At 41.7% G+C, this 14316-nt stretch overlaps 1 protein-coding gene across 5 annotated transcripts in view; it reads left to right on the top strand.

Annotated features, from left to right (window-relative positions):
* The window catches only part of LOC111975781 (E3 ubiquitin-protein ligase LNX), an 80996-nt gene that overhangs the window by 58789 nt on the left and 7891 nt on the right, over positions 1-14316 (top strand). For all 5 annotated transcript variants that reach the window (XM_070447633.1, XM_024004363.2, XM_024004360.2 and 2 more), the window contains exons 5-7: positions 5923-6128; positions 6474-6893; positions 9190-9324. In XM_070447633.1, coding sequence (XP_070303734.1) covers positions 5923-6128; positions 6474-6893; positions 9190-9324 — 761 coding nt within the window. The remainder of the gene's footprint in view (positions 1-5922; positions 6129-6473; positions 6894-9189; positions 9325-14316) is intronic.

Raw genomic sequence — 14316 nt, 5'->3', positions numbered from 1 at the left:
GGGGTGTGTTAGTTCAGTATGAAGTCAGTGGGTTGTGTTTAGTTCGTATATTTAGTTTTTAGTGACGTCAGTGGGGTTGTGTTTAGTTCAGTATGACATCAGTGGGGGTTGTATTCAGTTCCCGTATGATATCAAGTGCTCTTTATGCTGTGTCTGCAGTTTTTGTGATTCCTGTAGAGGTTTTAGTGTGCGTGTGATTTGAGCTCAGTACATTTTCTGTGTGGTGTGCATGCTGTGCTTGCATTGATTTGTGTGTGTCTGTGTTTATGTAAATGTCTGCTGTGTTTGTTTTTTTGTGCATGTATTTGTGAGCAGTTCCTTGGCTCTGTGCTGAGTACACTGCGATGTCCCCTGCCTCCCTCCCTCTGTTCCTTTAGTGATGATTCACTGCTTGATAGCCCCACGACGTAACTGCAGCAACATATGTTCCTTTAATAATTCAGCTGCACATTGCATAAGAGTCCACTGGTCCCCCAGACAAAACAGAACAGAAGAGAGTGATCAGATGGGAGATTGCAGCCTGTGGGCTAGGTTGGAGGAGAGAGAGGGACCTCCAGGGGACATGGACAGAGAGCTGCTGGTCCCTCCTCTACCTCCTCACCTAGCCAGGATCAACCAGGCCAGATACAGGGTGATGAAGGAGCCTATGGGGCTAATAGCAGGCCTTGTGAGAATATATGATTTGTAGAGGGATAATGTGTTACTGTGTTTATTGCAGAGGGATACAGAATCTATTTCAGAAGCATACAGAATCTATTTCAGAGGCATACAGAATCTATTCAGACACATACATAATCTGTTTCAGACACATACAGAATCTATTTCAGAGGCATACAGAATCTATTTCAGAGGCATACAGAATCTATTTCAGAAGGCATACAGAATCTATTTCAGACACATACAGAATCTATTCAGAGGCATACAGAATCTATTTCAGAGGCATACAGAATCTATTTCAGACACATACAGAATCTATTTCAGAGGCATACAGAAATGATTCTAGAGCATACAAAATGATTCATAGGCATACAGAAATGATTTCAGAGGCAAACAGAAACTATTTCAGAGGCATACAAGATCTATTTCAAGGCATACAAATGATTTCAGAGGCATACAGAAATGATTTCAGAGGCAAACAGAAACTATTTCAGAGGCATACAAGATCTATTTCAGAGGGATGCAGTATACAGGACGACCATGGAGAATGAGAAGGATGGAAGGAGTCGTGAAGATTAGGATGAGTAGTGAAAGGATGAGCTGTACTGTTTATGATGGTGATGATGAGGCCATGGGACTGGAGGGAAGAGTGAGTGAGAGAGTGAGAGAGTGAGAGAGTGAGTGAGTGAGAGAGTGAGAGATGAGAGTTGAGCGAGAGTGAGCGAGAGTATGAGAGAGGTGAAGAAGTAGCAGCAAGAGAGTGAGCGAAAGAAGTGAGCGATGGTGTGAGAGAGAGAGAAGGATAGTAGGAGAAGAGGAGGGGAGATACTGTATAGTACAGTGTGGGATACAGAGGAAACAGATGGAGATGAGAAAGGAAGAGAGAGAGAAGAGAGAGAGGAAGAGAGAGAGAGAGAGAGAGAAGAGAGAGAGAGAGAAGAGAAGGAGAGAGAGGAGAAGAGAGAGAGAGAGAGAGAGAGAGAGAGAGAGAGAGAGAGAGAGAGAGAGAGAGAGAGAGAGAGAGAGAAGAGAGAGAGAGAGAGAGAGAGAGAGAGAGAGAAGAGAGAAGAGAGAAGAGAGAGAGAAGAGAGAGAGAAAGAGAAGTTATATAACAACCACAGGTCTGTGTGTTAATGTGATCTTCTCCCTGGAAGCAATGAAGAGAAGATATTGACTTTGGAAGGGAGAAACTGCAGCGCGATTAGAACTAGGGACTGGGGCTATGGAACAAGAGAGATAGGGGGAGAGAGTGAGCCAGAGAGAAAGAAAGGGAGAATGAACAGGGAGGGAGAGGTTGAGAGATACAGTGCCTTCAGAAAGTATTCACACCCCTTGACTTATTCCACATTTTGTTGTGTTACAACCTGAATTCAAAATGTATTGAATATTTGTTTTTATCTCAGCTATCTACCCCCCATAATGACAATGTGAAAACATGTTTTTAGAAATGTTTGTCAATGTATTGAAAATGAAATACAGAAATATCTAACTTACAAAAGTATTCGCACCCCTGAGTCAATAGTTTGTGGGAGCACCTTTGGCAGCAATTTAAGCTGTGAGTTTTTCTGGGTATGTCTCTAAGAGCTTTTCACACCTGGATTGTGCAACATTTGCCCATTATTATTTTCAAAATTCTTCAAGCTCTGTCACCTTGGTTGTTTCTCATAGCTAGACAACCAGTTTCAGGTCTTGCCATAGATTTTCAAGTAGATTTAAGTCAAAACTGTAACTCGGCCACTCAAGAACATTTACTGTCTTCTTGGTAAGCAACTCCAATGTAGATTCGGTCGTCTGTTTAAGGTTATTCTCCTGCTGTAAGGTGAATTAATCTCCCAGTGTCTGGTGGAAAGCAGACTGAACCAAGTTTTTCTCTAGGATTTCTCCTGTGCTTAGCTCCATTCCGCTTCTTTTTTATCCTGAAAAACTCCCCAGTCCTTAACAAGTATACCCATAACACGATGCAGCCACCACTATGCTTGAAAATATGGAGAGTGGTACTGTATTGRATTTGCCCCAAACACACACTTTATATTCAGGACAAAAACTTTTCCAATTTTTTTGCAATATTACTTTAGTGCCTTGTTGCAAACAGGATGCATGTTTAAGAATATTTGTATTCTATACAGGCTTCCTTCTTTTCACTCTGTCAATTGGGTTAGTATTGTATTGTGGAGTAACTACAATGTTGTTGATCCACCCACAATTTTCTCCTATCACAGCCATTAAACTCTGTAACTGTTTTAAAATCACCTTTGGTCTTATGGTGAAATCCCTGAGTGGTTTCCTTCCTCTCCAGCAACTGAGTTAGGAAGGACACCTTTATCTTTGTAGTGACTGGGTGTATTGATACACATTCCAAATTGTAATTAATAACTTCACCATGCTCAAAGGGATATTCAATGCCTGCTTTTTTTTACCCACCTACCAATAGGTGCCCTTCTTTTAAAGGCATTGGAAAACCTCCTTGGTCTTTGTGGTTGAATCTGTGTTTGAAATTACCTGCTGGACTAAGGGACCTCACAGATAATTTTATGTGTAGGGTACAGAGATGAGTCAGTCATTCAAAAATCATGTTAAACACTACTATTGCACACAGTGTGAGTCCATGCAATGTATTATGTGACTTGTTAAACATTTGTTTTCTCCTATTTAGGCATGCCATAACAAAGGGGTTGAATACTTATTGACTTGTAAATTGAAAAACATAATTCCACTTTGACATTATGGGGTATTGTGTGTAAGCCAGTGACATTTCTGAAGGCACTGTAGAACATCTGATAGATGTAGAGCACAAGGCAGTTCACAGAATTGTAAATTTAAAGACATTTTGCCCATTTATACATTACTAATGTAGCTAACATTAGATGTAGCTAACCTTGCCTCGATTCGGCAGTCTTATCCAGATCATCATAACATTTGTAGTTCTTTATGACAGCCACATTATAAGCTAATTAAAGTTTCATTTTGTGGGGGTAAATACAGGCAAATATAATGATAAAAGTAATCTTGTCCTTGAGAGATTATTCCATGGAGGGAAGTTTTCTGTGTCTGCGAGTTTTCGCTTCTCCGCTGTACTTGATTGATTAAGGTCACCTGGTTGTCTAGGTCTTAATTTAAAGGAAAAAACTAAAACCAGAAGACATTAGGCCCTCCATGGAATGTGTTTGACACCCCTGTTCTAATGCCGCTTAAAGGGAAAGTAAGTGAAAGTAATCAGATTACGTTACTGAGTTTGTGCGATGATTAAAAATAGCACAAAGAAGAAGATATAAGGATCATTTACACTGAACAAAAATATGAACGCAACATGTAAAGTGTTGGTCCCATGTTTCATGTGCTGAAATAAAAATCCCATAAATGTTCCATACACTGTCAGATTTTGTGCACAAATTTGTTTACGTCCCTGTTAGTGAGCATTTCTCCTTTGGCAAGAAAATCCATCCACCTGACAGGTGTGGTATATCAAGAAGCTCATTAAACAGCATGATCATTACACAGGTGCACCTGTGAGTTGAGGTGCAAAGAGAAAGCCATATCTCAGACTGGCCAATAAAAAGAAAAGATTAAGATGGGCAAAAGAACACAGACACTGGACAGAGMWKCTCTGCCTAGAAGGCCAGCATCCCGGAGTCGCCTCCTCAACTGTTGACGTTGAGACTGGTGTTTTGCAAGTACTATTTAATGAAGCTGCCAGTTGAGGACTTGTGAGGCGTCTGTTTCTCAAACTAGACACTCCAATGTACTTGTCCTCTTGTTCAGTTGTGCACCAAGGCCTCCCACTCCTCTTTCTATTCTGGTTAGAGACAGTTTGCACTGTTCTGTGAAGGAAGTAGTACACAGCGTTGTACGAGATCTTCAGTTTCTTGGCTATTTCTCGCATGGAATAGCCTTCATTTCTCAGAACAAGAATAGACTGACGAGTTTCAGAAGAAAGTTATTTGTTTCTGGTCATTTTGCTGATGCTCCAGATACATAACTAGTCTAAAGAAGACCAGTTTTATTGCTTCTTTAAACAGAACAACAGTTGTCAGCTGTGCTAACATAATTGTGAAAGGGTTTTCTAATGATCAATTAGCCTTTTAAAATGATAAACTTGGATTAGCTAACACAACGTGCCATTGGAACACAGGAGTGATGGTTGCTGATAATGGCTCTCTGTACGCCTATGTAGATATTCCTTTAAAAATCAGCCGTTTCCAGCTACAATAGTCATTTACAACATTAACAATGTCTACACTGTATTTCTGATCAATTTTATGTTATTTTAATGGACAAAAAWWTTTGCTTTTCTTTCAAAAACAAGGACATTTCTAGGTGACCGCAATTTTTTGAACGGCAGTGTGTACAGTATGAGGCTGTGGTTGTGTATTTGTGGGAACTTTATATCTCAGTTCTCTGTCAGTACAGTCAGTGTGTATCTGTATAAACGTGTGTGTGATTTTATCTCCACCCAAGCAATAACCTTGTGGAAAAGTCAATGTGAGGGTTTTCCCAAGCATACTTGGTACATATAGATATATGTGACTAATGATACAAACATGTGGAAGGATGATCAGCCAAGTGGATTTTCCCCTTAGGCTTGTACAAGCTTGTTTTACTAACCTGGGGGAGCAGAGCCAGCTGCTTCAATGCTAAACCTCTCTACGCGGCCTCTCTGGCTTCCTCCCTCTGTCTATTTCTAGCTCTCTCTCTCTGTTTCTTTTGCTTTCTCCTTGGCCTTGCATTCTGCCTCTGTGAGAGTTCCTTTTCATCATAGAAATCAGAGTAACACACTACTTCTCTCCCTCCCTCATTATCTCTCTCTCTCTCTCTCTCTCTCTATATATTTATTTTTATTTTTATCAAATCTATGAAATAACACACATGGAATCATGTAGTAACCAAAAAAGGGTTAAACAAATCAAAATATATTTTACATTTGAGATTTAATGGCAGCTTTGTCTAGTACTGTATAAATAAATAAATAAATAAATAAATAAATATTTATACAGTGCGGAGGCAATAATAAATATATATATTATATATATTTATTTATTTATTTATACAGTACTAGACAAAGCTGCCATTAAGGCAAAGGGTGGCTACTTCAAAGAATCTCAAATGTAAATTATATTTCGATTTGTTTAACCCCTTTTTGGTTACTACATGATTCCATATGTGTTATTTCATAGATTTGATAAAAATAAAAATAAAGAAAAACCCTGGAATGAGTGGGTGTGTCCAAACTTTTGACTGGTACTGTATATTTCCCTCCTTCACTCTCAGTGCTGGCTCTACCCCAGCTCCATCACCTGATCCCTGATGGTGAGGTCACCAGTATTAAGATCAACCATGAGCCCTCGGAGCCCCTGGCCATCAGCATCGTGGGGGGCAACGAGACCCCCCTGGTGCGTATCCTCATCCAGGACATCTACAGGGAGGGGGTAATCGCCCGGGACGGACGCCTGCTGCCCGGAGACATAATACTCAAGGTCAGTTTTTGTTCAAAGTAAGGTGGAATACTATTCGGCATGTATGTGACAGGGGCGGCAGGTAGCCTAGTGGTGAAGAATGTTGGACCAGTAACTGGCAGGTCACTGGTTCGAATCCACGAGTTGGAAAGGTGGAAAAATGTGCCGTTCTGCCCACTCCCCGGGCACCTCCGCAGCTCTTTGATTCAGAGGGGTTGGGTTAAATGTGGAAGACATATTTCGGTCAAATGCATTCAGTTGTGCAACTGACTAGGTATCCCATTTCCCTGTATGTGTTGTGTGTTTGAATTTCTCATCGCAGCATATMATCTGTGACTTAACTCCACATCTCCCTCTCATCTTCAGGTGAATGGCATAGACATCAGCAATGTGCCCCACTGCTACGCCCTGGCCACCCTCAAACAGCCTTGCCAGCTGCTGCGACTCACAGTGCTGAGAGAGCAGCGCCACCGTTACCGCTCACACTCCGGGCACCACGGGCACCCCCACGACGCAGCCGGGGGCTATCCGCCTCATGGCCTCCCCCATAGCCAACCCTTGAGGGACGACAGCATCCACGTGGTCCTGGCTAAGAGCACCCCAGAGGAGCAGCTGGGCATCAAGCTGGTGAGACGACCAGAGGAACATGGAGTCTTTATCTTCCACCTGCTGGAGGGCGGCCTGGCGGCACACGACGGGCAGCTCAGYGTCAACGACCGTGTCCTCGCCATCAATGGACACGACCTGCGCTACGGAGCACCAGAACACGCCGCTTTACTCATCCAGGTCAGTCTGCAGGGGTTAGAGGTTAGGGAGCATTGGTTGGTTGTGGTTTACAATAGTTGGTAATGGTATGTATTTCTTGTCTCTGGGTCCTGTGATATTATGGCTAATAGTGGTGTGTGGTTCTGGTTAATTGCACTCTGTTGGCTGTCCATTGAGGTTAATTGTGGTTAATTGTTGTGTGTCTGTGGTCGACTGGGCACTGCTCTACTGCTTGGCTGAGGCTCTGCTTCTTGGTGGATGCTGGGTAATTGCGGTGGTGTGTTTCTGGTTGACTGTGGGATGTAGCTATAGCTGTGCTCTCTGGGTTTTTGTCTGAGGAGACTGGTTTGCTCTTGGGGTTCTCTGAGGACCCAACATGACACACAGCAGATTGTTGTTCTCAGAGATTAAGAACTGGCTGGAAACCGATTAAATTAGTCAAATTAAGGCGATAATGAGCTGGACTGGGTAATTTAGGAGGCAGCTCTGCGGCACAGAGAGCACAGGCACTCTCAAATGAGCAACACGGGAGGGCGAGCTGTGTGTGTGTACTCACAAATGTGTGTGCATGTGCCTGTGAGTGTATGTGCGAGAGTGTGCATGTTCATCCGAGTGAACGAGGGAGTGAGTCGCTGTGTGAGTGGGTGGACATACAGCCTGAAAAAGAGACAAAAGAGAGTAATAAAGAGCATGAAAAAGAAAGTTAGAGGAAAGGTTGAGAGGTGAAAAATACAGATTGTTAGAAAAATAAGTTTAAAGGTGAGTTTTTGAGTTGAAGTTGGAAAAGTCATAGTGAGAGCGTGAGGGCAGCAGAGAGACTGCAGTATTATGAGAGAGAAGAGAAGAGAAAATGGGGGTGAGTCACACTAAACAGGCTGCTTCCTGAAGCAAGTTAAAGGGTGCAATTGAAATGTGTGTGTGAGTGAGAGTGTTTTGTACACCACACTTGTTTATTATTTGTGTAAACCTCTCAGGGGTAATAAATGTTTTACATATTTTACAGCCTGGCCAAGCTCTGTGTGGGTGATTTTTTCCCCCCTTGAGCTGTCTTAAGGGGTTGGTAGGAGGAGGTATAAAATGTAATAAAAGGAGGTATAAACACAGGTTTACCTCAGGGCATTTCTATGTATGAGCACCAACATGTGAAGTTCATAGGATTATTTCAAATTGGGTGTCAAGTGAAAGCTAAGGGAGAAATTAAGGCATTGATGCATAAAATTCCAACTGAAAAAATATGCAAAAGTAAAGGCTTTGATTTCTGAATAGACCGATGGAAACGGGGTCTTAGAAAACATCTATGTAACGTGCGTTGTTTGAAGGAGACCAAGGCGCAGCGTAATTTGTGGTCATCATATTTATTTAAATGAGAACCAGCAACAAAATAACAAAGAGAAACCAAAACGAACGTACCGTTCCGTAGGCTACAAGAGCTGTACAAAAACAAGATCCCACAACATAGGTGGGAAAAAAGGCTACCTAAGTATGATTCCCAATCAGAGACAACGATAGACAGCTGCCTCTGATTGGGAACCACACTCGGCCAAACACAAAGAAATACAAAACATAGAATGCCCACCCCACATTACACCCTGACCTCACCAAATAGAGAAATAAAACGTCTCTCTAAGGTCAGGGCGTGACAATCTACCAGAAATGAATGCAATTCATGATGTAATTCCTTTACCGTAATTCCATTACCGGGTGTAAGTCCACTTCACTTACTGTCGTAAAATAACAAAAAATATTTTCTTTTCAAACTCAAGGTGCCATGTCATACAGTAGCTTACAACACATTATTTCTGCAGACGTGGTCACATAAAAACCTAAGGGAGATTTTACCAAAGTTTGCTTCTGCACAGTTCTTCCACAAAATAAATGTTTGTAAATGTTAGTCTAAATTGTTAAAAAATAGTCCTTGTGCATGGAGTTGTATGGTTTGTTAAACTTTGAAATCAATGCTTTTTGTTTGGCATACATTTTAAAGTGAAAGAAATTAGTCAAAGCGTTCCATTATCATGGAATTGCCGCTCATACTCTACCCTCAATATAGCATCTGGGATGAGAATGATGGGCCTGTTTGAGCTGTTATAGTTTCTGTGTCTGAGTCTAGTTATGTGGCAGTGAAGTTGTTTTTATTAAGTGCTTGTTTGGATATCTGGATCAACTTCAGTGAAGCTGTATTCAATGTTTATTTATGGGGCTCAACCATGATATTCTTCTACAAAGTGACTGTTTTTAGTTTGTCACTCTTTTTTAATTGCTATGTGTGTCTGTCTGGTTCTGAGCTTGGTTGTGTTTGTCTGTTTGTCTCCTGTAGGCGAGTGAGGAGCAGGTACACTTCATAGTGTCTCGTCAGATCTGTTTACCCACGCCTGACATTCTGCAGGAGGCTCCATGGGGCATGGACGGCCCCCCTCCATACTCCCCAGTGGACATGGAGCATACGCTACTGGTTAGCTATGCATAAAATGCATGACGCACGCACAAGCATAGGCACACACACAAACAAACACAAAAACACAGACACAGGTTTGTTTGAAGAGCTTTTCTTGAGGTTATACACACACTAAAACCCCAGACTTTGAGCTCTATTCAATTCGTATTGCGAAGTTCAGCATTACAGCATGATTGAAATGTAAAGGCAATGTTCCTGCATTAGCGGAGACAGCATTTACGGGAAACGCTGCATATGTCGGCTCAATCGGAAATTACCTTAACATTTATATTGCGCAATCTGTAATGCTTCAGCGATACAGACTGAAAGAGCTCTTTGTATTCCTGCCTCTTCTTATCATGTTAAATATTCCTTTTTATGTGAAAATGATCCTGAGCCGTACTATTCTTCCATCAAAGAGGACCGTGTCATCCCTGACTGTGCCAAAGTGTTCCGCTCCTCTCAGAGAGCCATGTGCGTTTTCCCAGAGCAGCCGCCTCTCTCTCTCTGAGCCTATTATCCATGAAGAAAACATCGTCAGGATGTACACACCTCCACGCTAAAACAGGATTTTCTCCAGCTCATTATTGGAGCTGACGAATTCCGTTGTTCTGATGATGATCAACTTCACAGCTCTCGTCTCGCTTTCTTCTCACTTTCTCTATTTGAGGTGCTAATTCTCTCAGACACATTGTTAAAACTGGAGAATGTGTGACGCCAGAGTGGAGTGGTACTGTATTCTTCAGGTAAAGTCCTTGGCATCAAAGCTAGTTGAGAGAGAATGAGGCTGTAATAGAAAGAACCCTGCAGAGATAGCAGGTAGCAACAATAACAACGTATTATCATTCTGAGATAAGCTAAGCCACCTTCAGCAGGACTATAGATCATATTTAGACTAAATCTAACCAGACCTTTATATTGTGATGTAATATTGGTCTTAAAGCCCCCATGCAGTCTTTGTAATTGTATTTTAAATCATCACTGGATGTCTAATAAATCACTGTCTGTGTTCATTTAATGAAAAAAACATTACGAACACCTGCTCTTTCCATGACMTAGACTGACCAGGTGAATCCAGGTAAAAGCTATGATCCCTTATGGATGTCACCTGTTAAATCCACTTCAATCACTGTAGATAAAGGGGAGGAGACAGGTGAAATAATTATTTTTAAGCATTGAGACTATTGAGACATGGATTGTGTATGTGTGCCATTCAGAGAGTAAATGCCTTTGAACGGGGTATGGTAGTAGGCACCAGTTTGAGTGTGTCAAGAACATGCTCAACAGTTCCCTGTGTGTATCAAGAATGGTCCACCACCCAAAGGAAATCCAGCCAACTTGACACAACTGTGGGAAGCATTGGAGTCAACATGGAACGCTTTCAATACCTTGTAGTGTCCATGCCCTGGCGAATTGAGGCTGTTCTGAGGGAAAACAGGGGTGCAACTCAATATTAGGAAGATGTTCCTAATGTTTTGTACACTCAGTATTTATTGTTCTTCTTTGGCCCTTGAAATGCTCAGACTGATAGGATGGTCTAGAGCACACCCCCTTACACAGATGAACAGTCAGTCAATGGTCTATTATAATCAGATCACATTGTGACATCATGATGTGGGACAAAAGTTCCATCCCACCTGAACAGGCTGAAATTCCAGATACATTTTATTTTTGTTCAAACAGAGGTGCATTCAACAAGACTTCTGTTTGTGAACGCTCACGGCGAACTATGTTTGTTTTCAACAGATTCTTTCTGGTAAAACAATGGATAGAACACGTAAAATGTTGATTTTAGCTGCAGCTTCTGCAATAATCGATGACTCTTTAGACTCTAGTACTGATGTCACGTAGTGGCTACTTATTTTAGTGTGTATTGACAAGAAAAAGTGAGCATCCGATTGGAAGACTTAAGGGTTATGTGGAGGAAGTCATCCCTCGATACAACGACTTTGCCTTTCGATCTCATTTTATGATGAGCCAAGAAACCTTGCAGGTAATTTGCATGTGTAGATGATCTCGTTGTTTAGATTAAACTAGCCTAAATAAAGTTGTGTCACAAAAATCCCCAATGATGTAGCTAGCTAACGTTATCTATAAGCACGAATGCATCCCACTCTTAGTTAATTGACCAACCAGACAGCTGTGTGTGTGGGGTGTACAGTCAACCAACCAGACAGCTGTGTGTGTGGGGTGTACAGTCAACCAACCAGACGGCTGTACATTAAGCATATTATTTATACGGCCCCTTATCTATCGACAGTTGCACAAAGGGGAAATAATTAAAATGTWAAAAAATTAAGTACAATGTAGCCTATAATGAATAATACATCATTGTATCATTGCTATTTGCCTCTGTCTTACACACAGAACAAAGGCAGGACAAAACTCTAAGATGACAAAATCCAATTTTGCTGTTTTTCAGATATTGCGTGAGGAACTCATCCCTCTGGTTCCATACAGAGGAGAACTACTGGAGGATTGTGTGTTGGCCTCTCTCTGGCTGTTGGCCAACTGCTCCAAATAGTAGATGGCCAGAACCAGCTGATGCCCACCTACCTCAAGTGGCCAACACCCACCYAGTTTTCAGTTCTGGAGGCAAATAGTTACAGGGTATCAGAGGGTTCCCTGGTGTGATTGGGTGCATAGATGGCACCCACATTACCATCAGGGGGCCCTCAGAACATCGGGATGCCTACAATAACCGAAAAGCCAGCCCAGCTTCCAGCTGCAAGCTGTATGAGACAGCCAACTTCGCTGGGAAACGCTGGTTCTGTGCATGATGCAGGGTGTACAGGACCTAGATGCCCACCCTCTTATCCCCTAAGCCTGGATCTTATTGTCCCACTCAGGGACAATGGTCACCCAGTGGACGACCACAAGCGATTCAATGCAATCCACGGCTCCACCCGAGTCCAGATCGAGAGATCCGTTGGCCTCTTAAAGTGCATTTGGAGGAGGCTCCAACATCTTGACATGCTGCTGCTGTAGAAGATTCCAGATGTCCTCGCCAGTGCCTGTGCCCTCCACAAAATGGCCCTCATCCATGAGSGCATCACAGAGGACTTGGATGAGGACTATGTTGTGGMACAGGCACGTAACATCGAGCCAGTCCCTAATCATGCAGACAACAGAGTGGCTCTACGTAACCAGGCTGCCCAGAAGAGGGACAACAAAATGGGCCGGCTCTAAACAATAAAATAATTGTTGATGCACGATGGAGAAAATTGTTCTGGTGTCCATTTCTTTAAGAAATAGCACTTTTAATGGTTTAGATTAAATAAATAAAAATGTAATAGACTAACTTTATTCCAGAATGAACTTGAATAGAGAACAAAAAAATAACTGACAGAGAAAATGTAATACTTTTTTAATGATATTGTATTTATGAATAACACGAATATACAATTTTGAAACATAACTGATTTGCTAGACTTTAAAACATACTCACTGCTTATTCCAAAACTAATTTGCTTCAATAACAATCACTGCTCATTGAAAAAAACATTTACTTCAATTAAAAATCACTGCTCACTCAAACTGTTTTCACTGCTCATTCAATAAAAACKATTTACTTAAATTTTCACAATCACTGCTCAGTGATACGCTGCAAAGCATGAGTAAACTTTTCCAAGAGAGAGTTCCTGTCTTGCTGAATCTGGGTGCTATGTCTGCAGGCTGAGCATTTCCTTCATTTTCGCCTCGACGGTTGCGGTCACACTTTTCTTGGTTGACCTTTTAGGTTCTCATGGGCTGTGTGTGGGTGTCAGTGTGAGGAATGTGAAGGTTGGGTGCTGTATGTGCTCGTGGCTGTGTGTGGGTGGAGTTTTTGGGGTGTTTGTCAGTGTGAGGAGGGTAAGAGTTGGGTGTGCAGTTTTTGTGGATGTAAGTTGGAATTTTGTGGTCTGCAGGTGTATGTAGGTGGAGGTGTTGGGATGTGTGTCAGTGAACAAAGAAACAAGACCTCCTCCTTGGCCGGTTTTCGTATGACTGTTGAGGATAGCCTTATACCTGAGTAAAAACACACGCAAGATGCAAGACCTCTTAGATGCAAGACATCTTAGATGCAAAAGCATAGTACAAACTGATCTAGCTAGCGCCTAGCGGCTAAAAAAGGCAAATTATGCTCTCTTAATCTCAAGATTATATATGCATTCCTAATTACATCAAAACATCATTACACATGTTGGTCTGTATTAAACTGATACATAAATATTCAGTTGAACAATCGAAAATAGATTGCAATACATACAGGTGTCTAAGGCTCTATTTACTGTTGCATGTCTGCCACTGCACCACATATCCATTGCTCTGTTTTTTGGCCACCATACACCATGCCTCCTTCTCCTTGATAACAGGGCTCTCAAACTTCTCCTCTATTAGTGACAGCACTGCTGAGTGAGTCCACTGAAATCCACCTGATTTATACATAGCTGCTTTAAAACTTAACACTCCACTTGAGCCTCCCCGTACTTAACTGAATAGAAATCTATAAACTGTATGTTACAGCTAGCCAACACTAATAATAATTGTGGGATGTGTTCCTGTTATTCAGTGGTCTGTTTAATACAGAGAGACTGGTCTGAGAGCTACAGTACGTGCATGGACAGGTTCAAACCTGAGAAGAACCAAGCCTCCCCTAACCACTGATACAGGATCAGATTTATTTAACCTCTTAATTGTTAACTTTAGGATTGTGTGAATGTAGTTACATGTCCCCCCTGTATGGGGTCTCAAGGTGATCGAGTTAGCTAATACATAGCTACTGTGTTAAATCCAGATATAGATAACTAGTCTTCATAACTTGACAACAATATTGTGTAACACCTAACCACAGATGAAAGGGGAAACTATTACGCTAGCTAGGTAACTTAGTTAGATCGCATAATGTAGCTAACGTTAATCCTCACCTATGCTTTTCTCCATCATCGATATCCAATTCTTGATCAACAAGAAAATTWACATTTGGGTATCTAGTTAAGTAATGACACACTTGCTATAATGATTTTGTGA

This window comes from Salvelinus sp. IW2-2015, linkage group LG16 (assembly GCF_002910315.2).
Source record: "Salvelinus sp. IW2-2015 linkage group LG16, ASM291031v2, whole genome shotgun sequence".
Lineage (NCBI taxonomy): Eukaryota > Metazoa > Chordata > Actinopteri > Salmoniformes > Salmonidae > Salvelinus > Salvelinus sp. IW2-2015.
This window is presented reverse-complemented; position numbering and strand designations above follow the sequence as displayed.